The sequence below is a fragment of the Myiozetetes cayanensis genome, unplaced genomic scaffold (genome assembly GCF_022539395.1).
Source record: "Myiozetetes cayanensis isolate MyiCay16 unplaced genomic scaffold, myiCay2020 scf6-25, whole genome shotgun sequence".
Classification (NCBI taxonomy): Eukaryota; Metazoa; Chordata; class Aves; order Passeriformes; family Tyrannidae; genus Myiozetetes; species Myiozetetes cayanensis.
This window is the reverse complement of record NW_026087853.1, coordinates 20,628,906-20,655,594: the sequence shown is the minus strand read 5'-3', so window position 1 is coordinate 20,655,594 and position 26,689 is coordinate 20,628,906. Positions and strand designations below refer to the sequence as shown.

General features: G+C 43.1%; 1 protein-coding gene across 1 annotated transcript; it reads right to left on the bottom strand.

Annotated features, from left to right (window-relative positions):
* Window positions 1-13,657: 13,657 nt before the first annotated feature.
* Window positions 13,658-20,731, bottom strand: ZDHHC22 (zinc finger DHHC-type palmitoyltransferase 22). Its single transcript, XM_050336227.1, has 2 exons — window positions 20,009-20,731; window positions 13,658-15,868 (listed from the first exon to the last, which is right to left on the bottom strand). The coding sequence occupies exons 1-2, from the start codon at window positions 20,565-20,567 to the stop codon at window positions 15,603-15,605; spliced, it is 825 nt and encodes a 274-aa protein (XP_050192184.1). The 5' UTR covers window positions 20,568-20,731; the 3' UTR covers window positions 13,658-15,602.
* Between the last annotated feature and the right edge of the window lie 5,958 nt (window positions 20,732-26,689).

Sequence of the window (26,689 nt, the reverse complement as noted above, 5' to 3'; positions counted from 1 at the left end):
GTTTGTGGGCTATTTTAATGCTGTTAAACTGCAAAGTCCCTGGTTCCACAGCCTGCTTTAAATACAGCTCCACAAGAGCATGTTGCCCATGTGGGAAAGCGCAGATCCAAAAGTGATACTATGATGTATCATGCTGAAGAGATTCACATGAGCTTTAACAGTATGTATGAATTAAAGGGTCTCTGGGAGGAGCATGCATAGAAGTGGGCTGTACAGAACTCTAAAAATATATTGTCGTGGGTGACCATTGCCATAGATCTGTCATGAACAACCTGGAAGGATTTTTCCATCTCTGAACTGTTGTCTCTGTGATGACTGTACATTATGCTCACCGTCTGCACAGGGTGAACTCCTACGCTGCATCTTAATTCTGTCAGCTGGGTATGCAGAAGTTCTAAATTGTGAAATATGAATCTTGGCTACTGAAAGAATTACTTGAGTGAAAAATCTTACACTATCTCTTGGAGAACATTCTCCAGCTAAATCTGTATACCAGCTTTTCACTAAAACACATTTCTTCAAAAGAGGCTGTCTTTATATGGTCTTTTCTTTGTTCAAAGATGACTCTCAAGGTGAGACTTGGCAGTCACACCCAAAACATCCAGCAGCCTTGTGGCATGAAATCTTGTCCTAAGGTACGAGAGATTGTAGTTAAAGCTCTTACTTGGCACTAGACAAGACATTAACTTGAATCCCATTCCTTTACATCCAAAAAGGAGTGCCATCAGTTGAAGTCGTTTAATTTCCTGAGACTGGAAACTCAGTGTTTGCAAATTTTGTATTTATAGAAGGTATGGATACAATTCAAGCAGGAAATTTGCAGACATCTATCTCTTCCAACTACCTTTTCGTTTACGTAGTGAAGTCTTGTCTGCAGCGTGTCAGGCCTGTTCACCTTTATTTCACTGAGGCAAAAAAGGTGAACTGCTTATTTCAGGTGCATTGCACCCCTCTTGTTTTTTTCTCTCATGACACAAACAGTCTGAAAGGAGCAGTACCCTTGCAGGCTTGGGCTGCGCAATCTGCTGGCATGCAAAATTTCTGGCATTTGCTAGATTGAACATAGCATGCTGTTACTGCTTTTATTTTCATGATTTCTGGTACAGAAATGTGGGGCCTCTATCAACACAGTTTTACACTTAGGTGCTACTTAGTTGGTGCTTTTCAGGCTGCAGTGTAGTGCAGCCATATAGCCCCAGCTGTATTGCGTGGTCCAACATGTCCAAAATGCTCGTGCCCACTTCCCTTCTTAAATCCACCTCCTTTGAGGTACGTCCAGTTCCAGTGTAATCTGATTCAGAAGGCAGAAGGAAATGCCATGTGTTCAGTCTGCTCTTTTGCAGGGAGCAGTTTCCAAGACTTCCTCAAATTCTTGTTTGAACTACAACTGTTTTTAGAAGAACCATCCTGTACTGATCTGAAAGCTGCTAAGATTAAGAATCCACCCAAATTGTTCAAAATGTAATTACTTACTGTTAAAAACATGCCTCTTATATTGAGCCTGAATTTGTCATCTTTCAGTATCCAGCTGTCAGATCCTTTGCCTTTTGTCTGCTAAACTGAAGTGCACGCTGTGACATTGCTGTTTTCACTGTAGGCATTTACAAACTGAACAAGTCATTCTTCTGCTTTCTTTTTTAAACTAAGTAAATAAACTTTCAAATCTTTTGGATCCTTTATTCATCTGTGACACTCTTCTTTGGATCCTTTAAAATAATTTACATACATTTTTAATTGGAACACTATTAGCAAAACAGGATTGGTTAATGAATTGTACAGTTTCAACCCTCCTTTCTGCTACACTGCCTCATTTTTGTAGCAGTCTTGGCCATGACATCAGATCGGAAGTGTAAATAATCCCTGGGCCTGTTGCTTCTGTGGTTGGTGAATGCCTGTCCTGTAAGTATGTTTCCACATTCCTTTGAATGCAGTTTGCAGCCAGAAAATGAAACAAACTGGTTTTAGTATGTGTCCAGTCATAATCGTTAATTTTCTCTGCTTCTCTTCTTTAAAACTTTGTCATTTTTAGATTTTTGTTTCTCTTGTATTTCAATGATTGAAAACAATATTAAATAATGTTACAGTCAAGAACCAATTTTATAGCATTTCTAAAATGAAAGTAGAAGATAGTGCTTAATAGATCTCTGTATACAATTCAGAAACTGTAGTTGCAATATATTTCACACAAGCCAGTTAATTTTGTATAATTATGCCTTCAGTTTGCCATGTGGCACACTGTTAAATGCCCATTAGTTGTATAATTACTACATGTGTTGGCTTTGTCTTCAACCAATTTCTAATTCTAGTTGATCAGTATAAGAAGTCAGTTTTATTTGACCATCTCTATTTCTTATAAGCTTAAATAATTTTGATTAGTTTTGCTTTCAATGCCCTGGAATAGTCAAAAATTATGTGTTTTTCCATTATTTTCTTTTGGTTGTCCAGCTATGTTAATTTAGATCAGTCTACCTACCCAATGGAAAACATGATGCTGTATTAATTCTTCCCACACCTCAGTCCTGTGAAATCTTTCCTAGTGGTGTGAAATTCATTGAAATAGTATTGATGATCCAGAGAACTTCTTGATTAGCTCTGTTAAATTTTCAGTCACACCTTATTCAGACTTGCTGAATTTAAAATGTTTGATAACCGTTGTTTAAAACATTCTGAATTACCTTTTGAAGTGGAAATCAAGCTTCTGTCATGGTCTTAGAGGAATAATACATCTGGCTTTTTTTCTAATTGCTCAACAGACATTTTTATGAAATTCTTTTGCCACTGTGCAGCAGCAATATAATGTCTATCTTGAACTGGAGCGCTGCCAGCACAGATTTCTTCTGCATCACATATACGTAATAAGAAATGGAGGAAATGGACTTTCCAGGACCAAAAGGGGAGTTTCATCAACTTCTTAAATGTTTTTGTCATGTTCTTATTGTGATTAAATTAATTGAGTTAGTTTAATGGAACTGGAATGCTTATTACTGTGCCCGGTTATGCAGTCTAACTTTTTTTCCATAGAGCAGTAAGGATATATTTTTAGGTCACATATATTTACCAGGACTAAAAAATCCAATAACAGACAGAAAACCAGTCAGTACTGGTTTTTAATAGGTAGGATTGCTTGAAAAATTGATGTGTTTTTGATAGAAAACTCAGGGGGTTTTATTGGAGTTGAAAATATATTTTGCCTGAAAGTTTGTTGTCGGGTGTAAGTTATAGCATTCCTTTTGCAGCAAATCTCAAGCAGTATGGAAATCGTCTGGATTGTGGGAAAGGGGTAAGATGTTATTTCTGTGTAACCTCATCCTCTTCACCTGGATTGCTTTGGGTTGCCTGTACACAAAACAGGGCCCCAACTTCAATGAGTGGTTCCACCACCTCATGCTGAAGAAGCAGAAACCCACATGAACAACCAAAACTGCTCAGTTGTCTGCAATGGCACAAGACACAGCTGTGCCAGATAGGCCTTGTTCTACATGTGCCAAGGGCAGAGTTCAGTGCAGTGACTGTTTTGTGAAATCAGTGGTGTTTAGTGTGGAAAGTGTGAAATATGAATACACAGTAGGAAAGCTGTTTTACCCAGGATGAATGTTAACAGTGCCTATTGTTTTGTGTCTTGCTAAGTATTGTCTCCCATGCAAATAATAATGCTATACACATCCAAACATACTCGGAAGTCAGAATAGGATAGTCCATATCAAAGTGAAATTGGTTCTTACTGTTTAAGAGATTATCACTGACCATGCTTGAAGCACACTTACATGGTAATGCTTTCTGAGAACGTTCTGAAAGTAGGTTGTTGAGATCAATTGTGTGATAAATGGCCAGAAAGTATTCCAAAACATTTGATTGCAAACTGATTGTGCAAGGATGAAAGTCTGAGCTTGAAGATAATCATCTAAATAGTGAAACACCTCCAGATGTATAATGGGAGATGCATCCAGCCTAAACTGAGGCAGAGCAGAGCAGGTAACTGCACAGACGGTCTATTGCTGTAGTGCTCACCACCTGCAGTAGCAGTGTTTGGGTAGAGACTGTTAAGAGGCTGTAGTTAAGAGAGACAATGTCATTCAGAGTGAGATGTTGATGCACAACTAGACCAAGGGCCCTGACTAGCTTGTGGCAGTTCAAAATCAAGCTGGGCAATCTGGACTTGTGCCTCATGCCCAAAGCCAAAGGATCTTTGAGAAACTGGGATGGAAAGGTCAAACTTGCCTGCACATTAAAACTGTTACCCCCTTCATTTTTTCTGCAGCCAAACTTAAAGCAGTGATGTTAGGTGAAGCGGAATGCACTACTTTGCCCAATCCTGGAGCCAGCAAAATTATGGGAAGGATTACTGCAGTTGCTAAAGCTTGCTTTTTTTTCAAATTCCACTACTTCTGCAGCACCTAAACACCTACCAGCCTGAGGCACTGCAGCCACCTGATGTGAAAGCGTTAGTTTAACAGTGAGCTTTGCTGGGTGAGTGAAAGAAGATGAATGCAAATAATATAAAAATCCTGAATTCCTAGGGGCAAGATTACTCCCTGATACCCCTTTTCCTGTTCCATGCAATTATAACATCTGTTTTTCCACAGATGAACACCTTAAAGCAATGCCCATTCTTGCTTCATCTCACTGTTCTGGCAGTTGACTCAGTAACAACCAAGCACCCAGAAGCCATGCAGAGATTCACTATTCTTAAAATATGACAGTCACAATAACAGGCCACTACCTGCATCTCACATTAGCATGAGGAAAGGAGGAAAACGCTCCACTGTTCTCCAGATCATAATTTGTCTTTGGGCATGCATTTCTAATTCCCTGTTCTGATGCAAGATCAGTCCTTAGCACATCATTTTTCAGTAAATGGGCTACTGCATCCATTTTAGGTCCCTTCAAAATAGAAATGTGGCTAAAAATAAGTCTCTATTTGTCTGAAATTGTTTCTGTTTGGGATGAGAACAAATATAGCAGCAGTCAATTCTTCTTGGACTCCTCATACATTTCCATGGCATCCAAGCTCCAGGTGAGAACTTCTCTAACCTAAGCTCACTTAAAGCATGAAATTGATATTGGTAATTGTGTTCACAGTCAGTGTCCAACTAGTGCCATTAGGACTGACACATCTAACATATACTTTTGGACTTCTTTTTTTGAGATTTGTCCTGGTCTCTTTCTTATGCACTTTAAAAAGATCTTGATGAAAATATGGTATTTATGATGTGTAGCATGAATTCTCAATCTTTTTCTAGTGATTGCTATTAATGTTTAGTATTTCCTTAGCATGAGAAAGTATTAATTTTGAATCATACACTGTTCTCAATGCACAGTACTTTTCCATTGCTTTTCTACAATCTAAATTGTCACATCAGGTAGAAGATAAAATAAGAGAACTTTGAGTGAGGGACAGGTTGCCATATGGCTGACACGTAAAATCTCAGCAATTTGACGTGAAGAAAGTGGAAAAAAGGAAGTAAATTCCACAAAATTAATGCCAGAAGTACATGACAGCTTTTAGTAAAGGACAAAGAATAAAGGCAAAGGAAAGGAGACTGAACACCAGTATTACCAAAGATTTTTGTCACAGATGCATAAAAATAGATCTTAAGGTAACCATCCACACAGTGTCCTAAACCAGTTTTCCAGGCTTCTTTTTAAAAATCTGAACGTTCTATTTTTAAACAAAGATTTTTTTTTTACATTTGATTAAGATGTATAATCTGAAATGTATCTTGATGGTAGAGATGAAGTCATTTGCTGCTTTCATTGAGTGCTTGCCCTTCTTCACTGCTCCCTCCTCCAGCCAAAAAGTGTGCTATAGGCTTAAGTTTGTGGCTTTAATCCTGCAAATCACACCCACCTCAAAAGCACTTGGCACTGGCATTGCTACTGCTGCAAGAAGTAATTCAAACAGTAACATATGGTTGGAATTGAGATGGCCCCAGGCTCGGTTTCTTGTCTCCCTTGTAAAAGGCACTTTGATCTTCTCAGCTGTAAGATGAGAAAAGCAAAACTTGTTTTCTATTATAAAGTACTTTGAGTACTTCCTTTATATAGGAATTGCAACAAGAAGTCATGGCTGTGGGCTGTCATGGTTCTGGTACTGGATTTTCTAAAGGCTGAGCATCTGTGTGGTTGGTTATACTAACCTACATTTGGGTTCATGTTAATAAATTAAGCTAGATACTCACTGGGTTAATTTCCCCTAATGTAATTCCACAAGTAAGTATAGAGGATGGTTTCTTATGGTTTGGAAAACTGAAAGGAAGAAATATAGGTGACTAAAATCTCTGCTTCTATGCCTGTCCAGGGAAACTTTTATAAATATCTCAAGGTTGATAAGGCTAGAGGAATGGAGAGAGCGTTAGCTGACTGTGTTGCAGGCACTAAAAAAACCTTCTGTTGGTGTAAGCAGACATCTGTCTTGCCCCACTCATGTATTAATTTATGCCCACACGTGTCATTTTCCTCCCCAGCTTGTAAGCCCATTCATGGAACTGTAGTAGTGCAACATGTGAAACTGGGGTCAAAAGCCTGGAGGCTTATCAGATGTGACATTTTTCTATCTAAAAAGTGACAATACTTGAAATCAGAAAAATACCCTCGATGCAGTCCTGGAAGACATTAAATACTGCAGTCTAACCAACAGAACTGTGAAACACATGAGTAAAATGAAGGGTGTGAGTAGTGCACCTGCAGTTATGGGACTATGCTTGAAGCTAAGAACATGCTCAAATATTTTTTCCTAGGCTGAGCTACAGTGCTCTGCAACTAGTAGGACTGAGTATTTTCATTACTGCCTCTTCATCCATGAAGCTTCTGTCCTACTTGCTTGCAAGTGTTTACATAGTTTACCCAATTTTTTTTGAGAAACACTGGTATTTGTCCAAGGTGAAAAGGATCAGGACACAGGATTTGTAAGAACTGACTTCTGAGTGGTGTAAAGTTTTTAAATAATCTCAGATGGTTTGTAATCTCTAGTAGGGCCTTCCTACGGGGAGTGAAGTCCGTTCAGCCTCTTAACACTTCAACTTAAATAAGAACCTTAATTTTAAGTTTTTGCTGGAAATTTAAATTATGTATTGGTTACATTTCCACTGGGGTTTCAGTAAGTAAATTTTATTAAACAAGTATAAAAGGTCATTCTAGCTGATTCATAAATAATAATAGCTGAGCTATTGAAATGTCTGCTTTCTCCTCTTTCGTATTTCCTAGATACTGTGTAGATCTCCCAATTTTTCCATGTAAATCTTTTCTATATGGCCTGCTGTGTTTTATCAAAAATGTTTCTGTGTATTATTTGGAAGGAGAGGGAGAAGAAGCAAGAATAAAGAAGAAAAAGAAATAATCTCTTAAAATAATGTCAGAATTCAAAAGTGATCTTAAATCTATTATGACATATCAATTTGCATGTGTTTACGTAGCTGCTCTATTAGAGGGTCCTGAGATTTCCAGAAATTCTTAACTGGCAATGTTTTTTCAAACCACCTGGAAGTTGTCTAATGGGAAGTTAACATACCTAACTGCTCATTTTAAGGTTAAAAAAATCAAATAGAAATATAAGTATGTTTTCTTCAGTTTGCACAGGCACAGAGTGGTCATTCTGGCAGTATGTGAAAGTATAAAAAAAGGTAAAAACATAAGCAGCTTGGGTATCTCTTGGTCCTATTGAAATGTTGAGAAATATCATCATAACTCATTGAACAAAAACTACTTTATGGATGTAAAATTGTGACATTCTCTGCCATCCGTCAATCACTGCTGTAGCATTTACAAACAGAAGCCATGTCAGAATCATGCTCTAATCCCATGCTTATGAAGAGAAGACCAAAACACTGTTTTTTGTTTCTTTCAACACATAACAGCTATATATAACTTTATCTGCACAACTATTTGTATTTCATATTACTTCTATTGAATAAATTAGCACTGGTACTAACAAATATTTCAAACCCAACTGAGATGGCAGCAAGTGCAAAGTAGAATAGAAAAGGGTAGCTCTTCTTGGATTAAGTTTGAGCAACTGTCTAGGTAAAAAGTGGAAGCTTCTCTGAATTATTTTTGCCCACTATTATTAATTACTTTTCCAGCAACAGCAGGCAGTTCCCTATTCACTGAGCTTTACCCCGTTCATTCTGTAGCTCCCTAGGTGTGAAGACTTCAGCTTCTCCAACCTAAGTTTATTCTAAAGGCTGAGAGTGGAAGAAGTGCTATTTGGAAGTATTTCCTGAAATGTTAACATATCATTTCCTATTCTTAAATTGAACTCTGTTTCTAGTTGATGCTTGTTTGTCCAACAAGAATTATTTCTCCCACCCTCCAAAATACATGCATGTATGCCTCATTTTCCTTACATGCACTTTAGCTGTAATTTCTTAAGGTAAATAAATGTAACAATTTTTAAAATCTTACAGCTTCTTAATCATTTATGGCTTCTTAATCATTTATGGCTCTGTGAATTCCATCTGGTTGACTAATGAAGGCAATGCTGAATATAATATTCCATGTCTTTACTGCATTAGAGAATGATAGAAAAGGTTTATTGTGATTTTTTTTTCCTTCTAATTCTTCTTCATATGCAGCCTGAAATCCTGACATCTTGTTCTGCAGATTGATACTGAGTTTGTCCATCATGCTGTAATTTTCAGGCTGGGTTGACATGCTCTTTCACATATTTCACACATTTCTTCTCTTTTCCCATCAACATAATACATATCCTCATGAGCCCATGCTGAAATTCATCCCTTCCCAGTAGATGCCAATAGGTGATCGGAGGACGCTGAACAAGTTTTGGCCATATTAGTTCATGAGTAGTCCATACACAAAGCCAAAAAGAGATTGGGAAGGGGAGAAATGTGGTATTGGCCTCCAGCCTGACTACAGAATTTTTTCTACTTTGTTCCTGGATCTGATAGGAAGCTTCTGTGTAACAGGGAAAATCCTTACCTTAGCTTGGTAAAAGCTAAAGGGCTTTTAGTGCCCTGTTGACAGCCTGGATAGTAACATTTCCTTCTGAGCTGATGGCATCTCTTGCAACAGGACATTGGCTCTGCCCAGGCTGTGTGCCTGCCAGCTCCATTGATTATATAGTCAAACTTCTGACATGCCTGTCTATCCTGAAGCAGTGGAATGATCTAAGATGGTGGTGGACTGAATCCATACACCTGAAAAACACTTCAGTTCTGGGAGCCAGAAACTGGATCTTAGAGTTGGATATGAAGTTTCATCTTTCCTCCTGGCATGAAATTATTACGAGTTTTTTGAGGTTTGTTTCCAGAGCTTTAAAAGAGATTTTAGGTCTCCATGAACTGCATCTTTGATAGCCAGGTAGAACTTTGTTGCCACATTTTGATTTCTTAGCTTATTTCAGTAGCTTCATATTCACAAATTGACTTACTTCCTTGGATGGTTGGTGACAATAGAAGCATTAAGGAAGACAGCTAGAGCTGTCAGTAAATTGCAGTCTAGTGCATACTACTTCAAAGGCATTGATGGATCAGTCCAAAAGATTTTTTTATACCCTGTGCCATGGCTTGAAGAGAAAAGAAAGAATTATTTATCTTGACAATAATACTTCCATCATCTCAGTCAAGTTTTCTTTAGTGTAATAAACTGCTTAATTAATCAAGGTTTTCTCAGCGAAATCCATCCCACTGAGTGTTACAGGTGTTCCCTGAAGAAGAAAATCATAGTATCAATACATGCTACTGGAAGGACCTATGGTGGTCTTCAGTGCTGTATAAACCACTCTTACTTAATATAGCACTGGTTGTTTTGGGAGAACATCTAGTGACAGCCTTGTATATCAAACTCAGTGGACATTAATAAAGAACTGATTCCTGAAAGTTGTCAGTAGGGGGACATGTTCTCCAAGTCTTGAAGGACTCAGAACACTGATCTTAGCTTTGAGTTCTTAGGAGTCCTTAATTAGCAAATCACTATCTCCTTTAGGTAATGCTATTTTGAAGTTTTTTCCCAAAGCAGGGTTCATAGCATCTGGACTTTGTGGACTTTGTGAACTGGAAAGCTGCTTTCCCAAAGCAGCTTTCATAGCATCTGGCAGTTTATGTTCGGACCAACAAAGACTGCTTGTTGTACTGGTCAGCAATTTCCTCCCAGCAATCATAAACCACTACGAGTCCTTGCTGATCTGTTTCTTGGTTTTTTTGTCACTGACCATGAAGCTTATCTCTGGTCTTAAGCAGTTCTAGATGATAACATAATTCCTTGATAATCACCTCTGTAACAAGGCTGCATTCAGAAGCTGCTTGTTAGCTCCTAGGGTACTCTCATGTGGGTCCACTGTGTTAACTCCCTTGCCCAGTGAACATATAAGATTATTAAGGGTATTGCGATGATGAACCAATCTATTGTTTTTTCAGCAGTCTGATGATACAGAAGTTCAGGTCTTATCTCTTCTTGTCCAACACAAGCAGCAAAAAGACTGACCTGACAGCTAATGAAAATTTTCCAGTCAGACATGACAATAACATGAATCTGGGAATGAATGGTGATAAAGACAGACTGAACAAAACAGCTGAAATACAGGCCACAGGCTGTGCATTCCCCTAAGCTCATGGATATACAGTAAAATCAGTACCAGACAAATGAAACTTTCACATAGAGCTTGCTATTGCCATCCACTGCCTTGCCTCTTTTGAAGTAAACTGATCAACATGCTCCATTTATTTTTAATTGATAGCAATTCTGGAACTACTACTACTACAACAACATATTAAATGAGGCACTGTGCAAATAGTCTATGACACTGGTACTAGGGAACTTGCATTTTTTATTTGTAAACATCTGGGGAGACTAGAGGAATCTGGCTCCAAAAGCCTTAAGAGACATGGGACTGGCCTGCCAGACCTCTGACATCACTTGCCAGTTAGATTCAGTAGGACAACCAATGCTGAAAGCTCTTTGGTGTAATGAGGACAAGGCTGCTGCTAGGATGGCTCCATAAAAGGCATGAAGAACTTTGGTCCATATTTGCTGACTTTTGGTGTAATCTTCAAGGATTCTTCACTCCCCTGGCTTTCTGGAAAGGAGCTGGAAAAGCAGAGACCCCACATGTGGACACGTTGTTATTAGAGACCATCTTACTGTCATCTGACATTGTGTTTCCGTAGATTTGAATATCTAGCAGGGCACAGAGACTCCACATATGATTTTAAATTTTCTTCTCCCTTTATTCATTTATATTGAACAAGTAGGTCATTGCTTCACTCCAACCATGATAGTTCTGGTTAGTCTTTAAATAACTCAAAGAGAATTATATAGACTCTGCTGTTGCTACTCATGACTTCTATCCATGTGTCTCCTGCTTATAACATAATTTGCTGTTCAAGAGAGAAAAACCTTTTTGGCTCTCCTGGGGTTTTGAGGGTTTTTGAGCAGAAAGTGATTAGTAATGAGTTTTCTTAACTGTGTTCATTCAGTCAACAATCAATGAAGATAACTTGAATTCTGTTGTCATGCCTCATATTGCCTGATGGCTCTCATCATCCCTATACACGTCAAATCACTTCTGCTCTCACTGAGGACACTTTGTCTGGTTGCTCTCGACCTCAGCTTTTCCTTCCTCAGTCCAGGACTGCTTGTCCTCCTCCAGCTATCTCCTTACAGTTAATGAGTCTCCTCATTCATTTAGTCTGTCTCCTTGCAAGTATTTTTAGACTATGATCATCTCCCTTGAGTTGGCTTTTTCTTAAGATAAATGCTATTTCATGTCATCTCTTCTCCTATGTTCCCTCTGCCTTATTACTTGAGACTCTTATGTTTTAACTCTATATCCTCTGAGAATATCTAATGAAGACCTTCTGCATGCAGGCCTTCAGGGCTGCCCAATAATGTAGTATGAAGAGGAAAATCATCTACTACTTACTTTATATGAGATTCTTACTATATGTGAGAACAGACTTCTGGTTTACTTCACAGTTGCATCCCCTAATTTGCTCTACATTGTCATCGCAAAGGCTTCTGAGACCTCAGAGGTGACACCATATTTTCAGGTGGTCACATTTGAAAGAGATAAGCCACTAAGCAAAAGTCTGTGGGGTTTGTGCAAGATCTTTAGCAACAGGGAGCTTTTACTTCAGCCACTAGCATTATCAGAGAAGAAATGGTGGTCATCTGATTTTTCCAAAGCCAGAGAAGCCTTAAGTGCTTTATTTTTATAACCTTTGTAAATATTTTGGCATTGTTACAAGAAATCATGGTCCAAAATATATTTGCTATTGCAGCTGCTACGTAATGAAATGCAAATACTAAGTATATGACTCTCTAAGCACAGAGGATGTGAAGCTTTATTTTTTTATCCTTAGAAAACCTGAAAGCCGTTGAACAGATTTAGAATTTGTGACATTGCCATTGAGTTAGCCTTCATTTACTAAATCATAGCAAAGAGCAAAGGTTCTGTTCATAGTTTTTGAGCCCTGGTACCTTTTCTTGCCAAGAATTTCTACAAGTATAGAAAGGTATGGCAAGGAAAGCATGTCAGGGCAGCTGGCTAATGAAAGAGCTGCTCTTAACTGTTCCTGCAGAACCACTACAAAACAGGGCAGTCCACACACTTGGGAATGAGCAGGGAAATAAGCCAATATAGGGTCAGTCTAATGTTATATTTTTATAGATCTTTCCATCCCACAGGATCATAACTGTAAAGGCTATATCCATCTGAAAGTCCCACCATTACTGCCGGAATCCAGCAGTTTGCTGCAAAGGAAGCATTTAGCTGCATAAAATAGTGATGCAGCAATTTACAGGAACACAGGTGTCTGACAGGAAGAATAGTTATGTGTGATTGTGCTGTGCTGAGTCAAACTGGGATCTGTGCTTCTGCAAGGACTGAAATTTTGTGGTAAGGGCAGACAGCTGTGACCCTGACACAGGGGCCAGGCATGATCCAGCCCCGATAGGATCAGGCAACAGGCTTCTCAAGTAACTAATCCTGTTGTACTGGATGGATTCTGCCCATGCAGAGTGGCCCACTGAAACTCATTTGGTTTGCCCTTCTCGGTGTGTGGCCCCAAAAAGCTTTTCAGCCTGAGGCACTGTGGTAGCAGGCACTGAGTACCATGAGCTGCCCAAGACTGCAGAGGCCATCAAATACCAAGAGCAGAGAGCAAAGATGTCACACCATAATTTCTGCTGGTGGGAGGTAGCTGCTACCTGAAATGTTGAGAGCCTGTTTTCTTTAAATATCTAAAGGAGAAGAAGCTGAATCACTGAGTCTGTGGAATTAGAATAATCTTGGGAATCCTTCCAAGGTTACGTGTGTGGCACGAGACTCTGGCTCTAGTCCCAGCATCAAGGTGACTGTCTGCTCACCTTGATGCCATTTGCCAGTAAGGAATAATTTATGTCGAGATGCTGTTTGTGGGCAATGATAATAGCTTAATTTTCCCATAGCTTTCAGTTGAGGTTGATAGTGTAATTTATAGACAGAAATTAGAATGGGTCTGCAAATTGGTTATTAGATGCATTTTTAGATTGGTCATTACATTAAAGTAGGGAAGATGAAAGAACTCTGTCAAAAATCACATGATGAATTATTGGCAAAGCCAATAAACAAATTCTTCCTTCAGCATATCTGTATGTATGCTGTAACAAGTGTACAGAGACGTCTGATGACAACTAACTGTCAAAAAGCACAATACAGCTCACGTAAAAAATCAGAACACTTTTTATTGTTCGCTTTTAGTGAATATACAGCATGTTACACATGGAAACAGTGGTGCGTTCATGCGAACACACACAGCATGGAAGGACGTAGATCCTACATGTTTTAATTATCCAGCTAAGGGTTTTTCCACTGTATTTTCAAGGTTACTTTGCTCATCACAATAGACTTTGTTTCTTATTGATTCAGATGTGTGTATTCAAGTGTGAAGTGGTAAAAGACACTTACAAAGCCTGTAGGAATGAGTGCCACTGTTCTGGCTTGTGAGAAACGCAAGGATGAAAGCAAGGTGCATTGCCCTACCTGGGATGCACTGCGAGCATTTCTGAGGAAGAAATAACATTTTTCACAGCTTGTCAGCATACTCCCCACCCTATTAAAGAGAAGCAATGGATTCCCTTCCAGCCCACATACGGTGATGCAGTTTGCCAAAACAGAGGCTGCTTGTGGCAGCTGCTGGGGAATCCAGTGCTATGATCCTAGTAGAGACATCATGGTATCCTTTCTTAAGGCACCTGTTAGCATAGGGTCTCAGCACTGATCTCATGGACTGTTGCTGCAGCTAAAAAACAACTGACACATTAAGTGGATTAATCCCTGTAGTAATTCCGTTAACCTCCTTAATGGAGTTATGACATGGATGAATTTACCCCCCTGCAGCAAAGTGAGAGGGAATTGCCCTGGACAGCCTGTAACTACAGTGTGGCAGGGATGTCCGAGATAACCATTTTTCTGTTTGTTTTAGTGCAAAATGAAGTGTCCTGATGGGCTGGAAACCCTTCCTGTCTTCTGGGATTTTGAACTCTTCACAGTACTAATGGTGCAGGTGTCCCCTGTGAGAGGGTGATGCATCAGGGCTCTTAAGCAGCAGCAAGGCTCTTGGCACCCTCCCAACTGCTCACTGTGTGTCCACACTTCCCTCTGTCTCTCTCACAGGCAGGCATCACCTGCCTCCTCACACAGCTTCTCAAACACAACATTTTCATTCACCTTGCAGTTTCCTCTCCTTGTGCCTCCATCTGATCAAGATTTATCTGCTTACTGCTCCCTGTCAGAAGGGCAGCTTTGCCTGGACTCTGTCATTGGACAAAAGACTACTAAAAATAAGCAGCAGAGCCACAGTCCTGACATATCATTGCATAGAGAGCAGATCAAGAACAGAAATGAGAAATTCTCAATTTCTCTTTGTCTTCCTCCTGATCTTCTAGGCTGTGGAGAGAAGGTTTACCTGCCTCATTTGCCTTGTGCATAGCATGCTCCTAGGGCAGCTTGATTGCATTGTAGTTCTGTCATTAAGGGCATCTCAGTGTTGTGAATCATAGAATCATATCCTGAGTTGGAAGGGACCCACAAGGATCACTGGAGTCCAACTCTTGGCTCTGCACAGGACAACTCCAAGAATCCTATCGTGTGCCTGAGATCATTGTCCAAACACTTCTTGAACAATGCTCATTGAAGAATGCTGTCACATGAAGTTACCTCAAGCATGTAACCCTGCCTCAAGTCAGCACCCTGCAAAACCCTGCCAAGGAATAGACAGCATTTTTGCAGTCTATCACAACAGTCCAGCCTCTCTGAAAGCTCCTGCTGTGGTTTCTTAGGACTATGTAGGGTGACTAACGGGGCTGGGGACTGGAGGAGTCAGATAGGGAGCCACGAGAAGGTCTGACTAATTTTTTCTACTAGTTCAAAGACTGTTGCCACATATGCAGGTGCAGTGATGTGACTACTAAGCTGCAGTATCTCATCTACATGTTTTGTGATCTCCATGTTAATATGCTAAATTTATTCTGTTTGATAGCCCATCCTTTCCTCCCACAGTGGCTGCAATCCCGAGAAAGGAGTAGCCCAGCTCTTTAGTGATCCAGGAGATGTGGGAGAGAATAGGGAGATGTTGTGTGCATGGGATGCACACACACACATGAGGATTTTATTTCTCTTTCTGCCTACAGTAGTCACTTTCCACATTCAGCACAGGGATGAGAAGTCCTAGCAGCCACCTCTTGCCAAAGACCTCTTGCAGGTTCTCCCTCCAGGGCCGGGCTCTTACCACCATCCCTTTCCGCACCTGGTACCGTGTCTGCCCACGCAGGATCAGCAGCATCTGGTGGCAGCAGAAGCCAGCGCAGGCCAGTCCGATCCCAAGCCAGAGGTAGAGCATGAGGATGACAAACATCTCAGAGCTAAGGAGAGCTCCTGCAGACCAAGAGTCAGGGAAAGGGAGGAAAATAAAAGAAAGAGCTTAGACACACCTCACATGCAGTGTAACAGCCCCAAGAACTGACAAGCCACCTGTTTTCTCTGGCCACAAGTGGTGACGTAGGAGCAAGACAGGCTGCTTGTTCTAAATATATTAACTTATTTTCTTCATACTATCTGATGCAATGGACCCTGCTGGGGAAATACTAAAATGATAATTGTCTCTGTACACCTCTCATTTTGCTGTTAATGTGAGGATCTAGATTATAGGGACAAATTCAGTCAGAAATTAAGCATGTGTGTAAGACTTCAGCACTATTTTGAAGAATGATTAATTTATTTAAGGAATTATCTGCTCATCACAATGAATCTAGATTTCTAGGTTTTTGAAATGAGAAGTGGATCCTACAGCATGTAGATGCTTCCAGAAGCTTTACTCTGTTTATTAATACCAGGCAAAAAGATCTGAGATTTCTCTCTCCAGTTTACTCTCTCTCTCTCCACTCTATGTGTGTATGTGTGTGTGTGTGTGTGTGTGTGTGTGTGTGAGTGAAGAAAAAAAAATCAATAATGACTTTCCTACCTTTGGGCAAAGGCAGTTTTCACTGAATGCAGGAAAGAAACAGAAACCTTTCCAAAACACAATCCAAACTCTTTTTATAAGTTACTGCTAGAATACTCAAAATACTTTGTATATCTGAAGCTCCTAATTCAACGGGGGTTTTTAGTATATATTTATGATGAATGTATTTAAATAAAAACATTCTGTGGGCCCTTTCCTCTACAGTGATTTTAGAACTCCTTCTGTAAAATGTTAGTATAACAGCAGATACCACTGAGTGACCTTTCAGTGTATAAACCAATCTAAACCCATTAATATAATATTCTCTGTGTGCCCATATGATGTTTACACTCGTTATTTTGTGTATACTGGTGTATTATTAAACACCCATATTTACACAAAGGGAGTTAAATGTGTCTCAATACCAGTATAAATAGCTGATATCCTCTCACTGGTTCCTGCAAGGTTTAGAAATAAAAGATCTGCCACATGCTCCTGTCCCTCTGGAAGACTATGGCCCCTACAAGAGCAACTGTGGTGAAGCAGGGATTGCATGGACAGTAGAGTGTGCTGCCTAAAACAGGTACATGGCTGCTTCAGTTTTTAAGTTCAATACAAGGGTCACTGATGTGCATCTCTTGCTTCTCTTCTGCAGAAGGCTGGCTTAGGTGATATCATCTGGTTTTGCAATCTGTGAATCCCAGCTTCTCCACCCGGCAGTGCTATAAGTGAGATTGGGGCAGGCTCCTCTGAGGATGATTTGTAAGGACACTGACTACAGCCTAAAGCTTTCAGAGATTGTCCTCACTTGAAAACCACTCAGGAGTCATTCAGTTTTTTCCCAAAATGCAATGTCATCTTTCCTTCTTATTAGATCCCATTCAGCTCAGTGGGCTCTGCATGCAACACAGCAATAGAAGAACAAGCCCCTTAGCATAATAACAAATCCTCGTACCAATTCTGTCAGAATAACTTAATTTACCAGGTAGGAAGCCTGATACGAGATTCTCTGTCCCTCTTTTACTGGACCAGAATGTGACAGACAGTTCTTTCCTGTAGCTGATGCTCAGATGGGACATGGAGAAATACAGCTATTTTCTTTAGAGCCTTTGCAAGGCAGCTGTAAGCTTTGTTTTTTATGAGCTGCTGAAATTCAATGTTCAGAAAGTAATTACCCTTGTTTCCCCTTGAAAATATTAAGCATCTCTGAGCTACCCCTTCCAGATACATGATTTTTTAAATGTTTTTTTCAGGCTACCTACATAAAGCATTTTCTATAATTTCTCTAGTGGATCCGATCTGACCTGTGTTTACAAAAGTGCTCTCCATTTGTCCCTCATCACCACAGTCCCTTTTAGTCTCTGATTCACTTTTGCTCTAAGTGACCTGGTATGATTTCAAGCTTATTGCCATACATTATCCATGACAGAAAAGCTGAATCATAGGCTGCATTTATAGACTTTGGGTCAGATTCTGAAATCCATGCCTGAGCACAGTCTGGGCAGAATGAGCCAGCTGAAAATTTTCCCAGCATGAAAACAAGGAACACTTGGTTGACATAAGACCAGCAGATTCACCCTTTATCCTCCTTTACTCCTTCTGCAGTACAGTGGGCATGATGGAGAAAAAAGGTAAAGCTTTTTCTCTGCTATTGCAGTTCTCGGGATCATATAACAACCCTTAAGTAATAGTTAGATGAAAAATACTGTGTGGGCAGCCCTTTCAGGTAACTGTTCAAGACTGTGTATTTCTTACCTGAATTGGAGATTAAATATGCTAGTAGAAGCCCAGTAGGCCCTTTCTCCCAAGCAATCAAGACACCACATGCCTATATATTGCTGTATGAGGCAGCAGTTCTCAACCCGGCAGAACTAGAGGTTCTCAGGGGTGCTCTGGCTCCCAACCCTGCACCCCGCCCCATCGTGTCCCACTCAAACACTGCCAACTTGCTGTGTTTGGCACTGCAGTTGCTGACACCACAGCTGGGTCACTTCAGTGGTCCTGCAAAGATGGGCCAGGATGCAGCTCGTTGCAAATGAGCCCTCAGAGTCAGAGAGAACTAATTCCTTGATAATCTCCTCCCACATCCCTGCTCCCCCTCCCAGGCTGCTGTGCCGACCAGAGCTTAGGCACAGGGGAAAATCACTCCCAGTATTTTTAATGCTAGTGAAGCTCATGCTACATTATTTACAAAAATTCTTCTAGTTGGAAAAATTACTCCATAAAAATGTCATGGCAGGATTTCATGTTTATTGTCTCTCAGTGATTACCATGACAAATCTGCTAATTTGCCAAGTAGAGAGATATTTGTTTGTTTTCAGATGGCAAACCTGCAAACCCAGCCTGGAATCTGAAAAGCAAGCTGGGGCCTCTCTGGCTCCTGTATTCTCAGCAGTGGAGACTCCACACTCAAATCATAATCAACACTTATGGTGACAGTGCACAAGCCAAAACAGACTCCCTTCTTACTGAGCTCAGCTGAATCTGCAAAGCTAAAATATATGGGACACGTACTTCAGCTTAGTAAAAGCTGATCCAAGTGTACAAGGCATGAACTGCATAGAGGGGAAATGTCAGTTTTCTGTGGTTGCTTTCAGGGCAAAGTAACAGTCTAAGCTGTCTGTATAGTCCCTTGTCTAGCTCTTGGGTTTGGATAGAGAAAGGGTTGAGGCTGGAGAGTTTGAGGGTGTGTTGAAAGGTAAGAGGTAAGTGTGTTGAAAGGTGAAGAGCAGAGGATGAGTTATGGGAGCAACATCAGGAGGGGAAAAGAGAAGGGTTGTGGAGATTTATGGAAAGGCCAGGAGAGAGGGGAAAGGGGAAGAAGCAGAAAGAAAGGTAAGGGATGGCAGCCAGGAGAAGGTATTTGCTTTTGGTGTGGAGCTCTTGCAAAGAGTGGGCACAGAGAATTTCCCCTGGTTCTTTGTGGACTTGTGTCTCAGACTGGGGTCACAAGAGAGGTGGCTAATCATGTCACATTAACTCTTCTCTCTGTTTCTGTTGCCTGAATCCCAATTCCCCGGTGCTGGAAGGATGGAAAGATCTCAGTAAGTTTGCACTGCCAGGAGGCAGGAGGTGGGTGATAGTGGAGAGGCTGAGTGTACCTGGATGAAGAGAATGAGGGTGCATCTGCTGGAATACAGGGAACCTGCAGATTTGTAGGATACAAAAACCTACAGACCCCCCACCTCTGCCTGTAAGACAAGCAAAAGATTCCCCACACCTGCAGTACAATGAGTGAAATCCATGTCCTCTGTCTAATTGCAACACATGCCCTGCACAACAGATAGCCCTATTCTGTCACCAACAGGTTGGTTATGGAGCATTTTCCAGAGCCTAATGCATTAGGAACAGGGCTGTGGCAGTAACCTGGAGTAGGTCCCAGCTTCTATTTCATGTGAAGCAAAGTCTTTTGCAAAGGTTGTCTCTAGCCTCCAAAGGGGCAGGCCAATTGCTTCTCTTGCCCATTTCCCTACCACCCCTCTACAACACAGCTATCCAAGGAAGATCAGGTCCCCCCCATCTCAGGAGCCCTAGAGGAGGCACCCACTCCTTATCTCTGAGCAAGGAGTCCTTACCTGAGAAGAACTGGCTGATGGACTGAGGCAGAAGAGTGAGGAAGGCCAGTGGGTCCACAAAGGACATGGAGAGTGTAGCAGAAATGTAAGCCATGCCTGCCACTAGGGAGTCAAGGCAAGCCAGGGAGGTGTAGAGGCAGAACATGATGAAGTTTCGCATGTTCCTGCTCCCGATGCAGTTCCCTGTGAAGAAACAGTGGTGGTCATGCCTCTGGGTGACTCTGGCACACAGTCTACAGAAGTGAGTGCTGGGCAAGGCTGAGCCAGGGGACCTGCTTCCATCCAGCCAGTCCGCCACTTCACCTCCTTTGCCCAAGTTTAAGTCCTTGCCCAAGTCCTCGGGGGAGCTCTGGATCACAAGGACGTAGTTGCCCAGGGCATTAGCTGAGAGGAAGAGGAAGAGGGCCCCATGCAGCAGAGCAGGAGAGAAAAGTGGGGTGGTGGAAGGGTCTCTGAACATGCTGGGAATGAAGAGAAAGATCTGGAGGACGAAGGTCACTAGGGAGATGCACAAGAAGTAGGCTGGAGCCACAACATTGAGCAACCTGAGAACTAGCATTGCGGATTACGTTCCTGCGGGGGAAAGCAAGGAGAGAAGGAACATCACCGCTCCGGCTGCACACTTCATCCTTCCATTTCCTGCCAGGTCCCGGCCCCGTTGCCTCCGGGAAATGCCCTCCGGGGACCGCTGTCCCTCGTCGTCGCCTCACGGCCCCGGCCGGGCCGGGGCAAAGGGACAGCCCGTGGGCAGCGACCGCTCCCCGGCGCCCGGAGGAGATGCCCCGACCACGGCGCCTGCCTCCGGGGAACTTGCAGCAGCGATGCCCCGGAGGGGCTGCGGCGGCTGGAAAGGGAGAGGCGGCTCCCGCGGTGTGCAGGCGACGTGGGCACCGCTCTGTTCGCCCAGCAGAGTCCCTCTGCCAGGCAGGGTCAGTTTTGGTATTGCATGAGAGGAAAAAAGGTGGTGCTGAAGGAGGGGGGAGTGAATTGGAAAGGAGGGGTGGGAGGAGGAGAAGGGGAGGGGGGATAGGTTGCTCTAATCCACTGCAATACGGATCAAATCCAGTGCTCTAATTTATCCCTTAAAGCCACGGATCTACAGATTACCTCTATGACCGCTGCCCTGTTCTGCACGAAATTAGAAAATGTACAAAACAGCTGGTCGAGTGCTGTCCGGAGGCAACCTGCAGCGCTCGGCTACCGGGTCGGGGCGGCCCCGCTGCTGCAGCTGCGGCTCCGACTGGGCACGGCACATCCCTGCCGGGCGGGTGGGCACTCCCGGCCCGGCACCCCCGGCCCCAGAACTCAGCCGGTATCGTCAGGGTTCAGGAAAGCCCCGGGGACCACTCGCTGCGGGCAGCTAGCTGGGTGGCCGTGTAGGTGCCCCGGCACCCTGCGCATCCCTATGCCGGCAGCCCCAAGGGTTCCCAGCGCCGCGGTGTCTGCAAAGCCTCGACGGCCCGGAGGGGTCCCCGCCTCGGCCCCGCTGCGCTGCCACCTTGCAATCCCCTTGTCCCCAGGCGCGGCGGGTGCCGCCCGGTACTGGCGTGTCTGGCGCCGGCGGAGCCGCTGCTACAACTGGCTGTGCCGAGATCCCCATGGCAGCCGAGACGGAGCACAGCCCGGCGTCTGCCCTGCTCTCCTTCTCCCTCTCTCTCTCTCGCTCTCCCCTTAAGGTTTTTTTTCTGTCCTGCTCGGTTCGGCCTTGTCCTGTCCCTCTTCTCTCTGTCCCTGCCCCTTGCCTGTCTCTCTGTGTCTAATGCCCCGTGTCTCTCCCTGTGTCTGTATTTGTTCCTGTGCTCTTCAGCTCTGGTCTGCTCTTCTCCTTCTCCGTCCCTCTTTTTATCTCCCTCCCCAGTCCTGTTCTTGTCCGGCCTCTCCCTTCCCGATCCTCCCCATGTCCCGGACCCCGGTCCGGTCCGGCCCAACCCCCGCCAGAGCTGTCCCTTCAGCACCATCCGCATCTGCTTCAAGTCCCTCTCTCTCTCCGAGGACGACACGGGCCCTGAGGAACAGAAGTGTTCTCTTGGGGCTCTGAGGTTCTGACAAGTCCCACGGGGAGAGCAGAGGAGTGGGAAGGGGGGTTTTGCTGCTCCAGCCTGTGGAGTACTCTTCCTTCCCACGGTGTGGGTGAAGGAAGGAAGGCAAGGTTTCTGTGTCCCCGTGCCCCCCCAAAGCTGCCCCTGTGTGAAACAGCACTAGGGGCAAGAGGAAGCCTGAGGGGGAGTCTCTGCACGTTTAAAGCCTCCCTAGCTTTGCAGGCACCTTAACACCACAGCAGGAAAGGCTCTGAGCAGGGCAGGTGGTGCCTGGGCAGTATGACGTGCTGGTAAAAGTTTTGGAGACACGTGTTTGGTCTCTGACAGCTGCACACCCTCACCCCCCTCTGCCCACCCACGCTGTCCTTGTACTGTCTACACAGGCACTGTGCACAGCCTCTCCTTCTCCTACACACCTACGTGCTGCACCCTCCCAGCTCTGATGAATAGCATCCCTCTCTCCCTGCACGGATGAGCCAGCCATGACAGGAGAAGGGGAGAAAAGAGGGCTGCTGGGCTGCAGCTGTGCCCCTGCAGACAGTCAAACTCTGCACTGGTCAAAGGTCAAAGAAAGATGCGTTTTGCCTAACTTAGGTCCTATGCTTACTGGCCAGCCCCTCAGCACAGACTCTTCTTCTCCACCTGAAGGTGCAGAGCAAAATTAGAGTGTTTTTCATCTCTCAGTTTCTAGGGAGAGAAGCCTTCAGGAGAGAGTGGATGTGCTTGTCTCCTGCACGTGCACTAGCATATAAGGTGATTACAGCAACCAAGTGTTCAAGGGTTCTTCATTAGAAATAACTTCTTTTTTTTCTCCCGGATAAGTTTCATGATTGAACATTTCTGAGAAAAGCAGTGGCAATAATACAAGCAAGTGCAAACCAAGACCGTAGGCACTGGATCTGCAGTGAGGAAGAGCTAAGAGACACCTCCGGCAGAACTGGAGGGAAAGCTGCTCAGAACCGATCTAGCTTTCACTCCCACCTCCCTCATTCTCCTGTCACGACTACTGAGAATAAAAATCCTCCAATATTCCCTCAGCTCATCAATTTAAAGTAGACTGAGTCTTGTAATAGAGATATGTGACCCAGTCTGGATTTTATCTTTAAATAATCAGACAGTGTTTTCTCCATATTTTAACAGCTTACATCAAAATAATAATAAAAAAAATTACAGAGAAATCTTTTCATGTCATGAAAGAGTCCTGACTGAAGGGACTGCATCTCATGAAAGACATTAAGCCTGCCTGCCTAAGGAACATCAAAAGCTGTAGCCAAAGCGGGGGCGGGGGGGAAGGGAAGGGAAGGGAAGGGAAGGGAAGGGAAGGGAAGGAAGGAAGGGAAGGGAAGGAAGGAAGGGAAGGGAAGGGAAGGAAGGAAGGGAAGGGAAGGAAGGGAAGGAAGGGAAGGAAGGGAAGGGAAGGGAAGGGAAGGGAAGGGAAGGGAAGGGAAGGGAAGGGAAGGGAAGGGAAGGGAAGGGAAGGGACATAAAGAACACATGATGATGCTGACTGTCACCACTCCACTCTCCCCTGCTGGCTAATTGTGTGGAGGGACTTTCCCTGGTATGGACTCTTTCCCATATGTCCCTTTAGCAAGTGGGGTGGGAGGCCACTGACATAACCTATACAGTTGTCAGCTGATGATTTCATCCTCTAGTTCAATCACCTAGGCTACTCTTGATAATGACTGGCAGATGACAGTTTTAATAGCTTTGTCTCCAGATCTCCTAGTTCCTTGTGCTCAGAGATTTTAAACAGAACAAATATTGTTCCACTTGATGCCATGCGCTGATACAGCTTGCTCAACATCTTTCAAGATCTCTAAGTTGCATTCCAAATTATGTATAATTTCTTCCAACCCAAAATGTGCATTGCCTCAGACAGTCCTATTAGTTTAGTGTTCAGGATACAGTCTGATGACGATTTTTTTCCAAAATTAGTCAGTAAATCTCTGCTGTTTGCTGGGATATTTTGGAAGAAATGAATGCTCCCTGAGGTAAACCAGGTGCTGCTTGCCCTAAATTATCACTTACTAGAAACCTTATGAAGTGGTTTTAGGTTTGTTGGTTTGGTTTGGTTTGGTTTTTTTCCAAGTAGTTAGCTTTCAAAATTTGAACACCCACAGTGTCTGAAGAGGTTTCCTGCTGGGTTAGGTAAAGCTGAATGGCCACAAAAAGTAACAGGGGAGGCCTGATGTCTCCAGTTTAGCAACAAAACAAATACAGCGTGGCTGGCAGCAGAGCTGCATACCTTTATGCTGACGAGCCTCACATCTGCCTAAGTGGAGGCGTGAAGCAAAAGGGAGCTCAGCCCTTTCCTCACTCAGTTCTGGATTATTCTACTTGGGTTCTCAGGAAGGACCTGATCTTCTTGAAACAGAAATGTAATGCTAAGGTTCTACTCATAGTGAGAAATGACCTTCGGAGGCCAACTTAACCATCTTTCCCAGTTTCTCCATATCCTTGCTCCAAGTTTACCTGTTCCTTGTAGACAAGGTCTGCATCAGGTCCTGAAGATCTCAAGTGATGCAGATTCTCCACCACCCCCAATCAATCCATTCAATTCATTGTTATGCATTCAGAGTATTTAATACATAACTTGACACTCCTTTGCAGCAGTCTAAGGTCTTAATCCTTACCCCAGTGGATTCAGAAAAAGATTAATCTTTTCCTCACTGCAGTCCATTACAAACTTGAAAGTGGCTACCATGTCTTCTCTAGATGAAGCCATCCAATTACCTCAATACTTCTTCTTGGTTTGTGTTTTGAAAACCTCTGAAAGAAAGAGAGAAGGAGTATTTTTCCTGTTATAAAAATACCTGAGAGCTGAGAGGCACCCAGCACTGAGGTCAGGCAGGCTGACAGCATGGTTTTAGGTAGCTGGGTTTTAATTATTTTGATATAGATTGGCAGTTGTGCTGGGGGGTTCTATGAGGAAGATGTTTATTAACAAGGGAAGAGATGCTAACTAAATGGTTGACCCGAGGTCATGACTTCAGCACACTGTCAATACATGCTGTATCTCAATTTATGACTTCAGCTACTGAACCTCTTTTTCAGCTCCCATCTGGCCAATCTCCAGACTGCCCTCCCCTTCTCCTTCCTTCAAGGACAGGGTTGAGAAAGAGAGTGGATTTATACAGCCAAACCTCCTGCCTCAGTGTGTTGAGCCTTCCCCAGGCTGATGCAGCTGCTGTTTTCTGTTTACAGCCTATCATTCAGTGTAAAACTAAGCTAGGAGGTAATGCTTCGTGTACAAGGTCTTTTTGCAGGGACACGTAATGATTCAAGATAGTGGCATTCATTGAGAAGTAATCCAGAAATTTCAAAAGTAAATAAGTAAATAATCTGCCACCTGACATATCTGTGGTTTATATCTTTGTATTTGAGAGATGATGTGATGGTGGTGGTGACTAACAGGAGGAGTCCCATGACTATGAGATGCCAGCTGTTTACAGGTGATCAACAGGAATACAGAGCTCTGGCCACAAAAAAATCAGAGCAGTCACTAACATTGCCTTGTCTTGTGTGAAAGTCCTTACATGCTTCATTGTCCTTCCTAATTTATCTCACTCTTTCTTGGATCATATAAACACCTAAATATTTTTGGGGGAGCAGAGGAGAAAGACCAAATGGCCAACATGTTTCCAAAAGGTTGGAATATTGTGTTGCTCATGATGCTTTGGTCCATTCTAGCTGGCCCATGCAATGGAGCACCAGGTCTGTTTGAAATAAGTGCGCTAAGTCACAATTTATGGTGCATCCTGCTGTGTCAGGAAAGCTATTGCAAAAATCAACATTGGACTCATTTTCTGCTTGCTGGTGGTGTCAGGAAACAAACTTTTGCAGTCAAGTAAAGTTCAGTGTGTCAGAGCGTAACAGCAGGAAGAGAAAATTTTGATGATAGGTGGGAAGGGACTGTTATGGGAGGCAAGGCACTTATGGCACTGAGCTCAAGAACCCCTGGGGTTCTTGTCCCTAGCTGTGGTCCACTCACTCCTGCATCCCCCTGGCCCTGCAAGTGCCCCTGAGCTCTGTCCCCAAAAATGGTGTGGGAAGTCTTCCCCTAAGAGACTCAAGATTCTTCCCTTCAAGTGCCTACAACTGCCCCCTTCATCAAACCCTGCCCACAATGCTCAGCACCAGAGGAATGGCTGAGCTCAGCACCAGAGGAATGGCTGAATGCTGGGGCAAAAACCCCTATAAAAAAGTTCAGGAAGTGAGAAGAAAAGGAAGAATGAGAAGAGGGAAGTACTACAGGCATTTCTTCCTGCAAAGCTCTGAGCATCTTCTGCAGGTGTCTGGGTGCTCTTGAATTCCCATCATCCCCAGCAGGCTTCAGTATCAGATATTACACCCTGACAATAAGTTGTCCTTCTGGGACTTGATTGGACTCTTCTCCTTGCTTTCAAGACACTTTGACTATTAGGAAAAGTATGCAATAAAACATCTCTAAAAATATTTGTTTCAGCTGACTGATTTGAAGATCCTGAGCCATAAAGCTCAAGACAACTGGGCAGCCCCATCACTCCAGGTGACTACCACAACAAGGAAAGGTATTGGGCCAAGGTTCCTGATATTCTGCATCATTTCCAGGCAGGAGACTTCAGGAAAGAGCTCTTAAGGAGCAGAAAATTAAAATAAT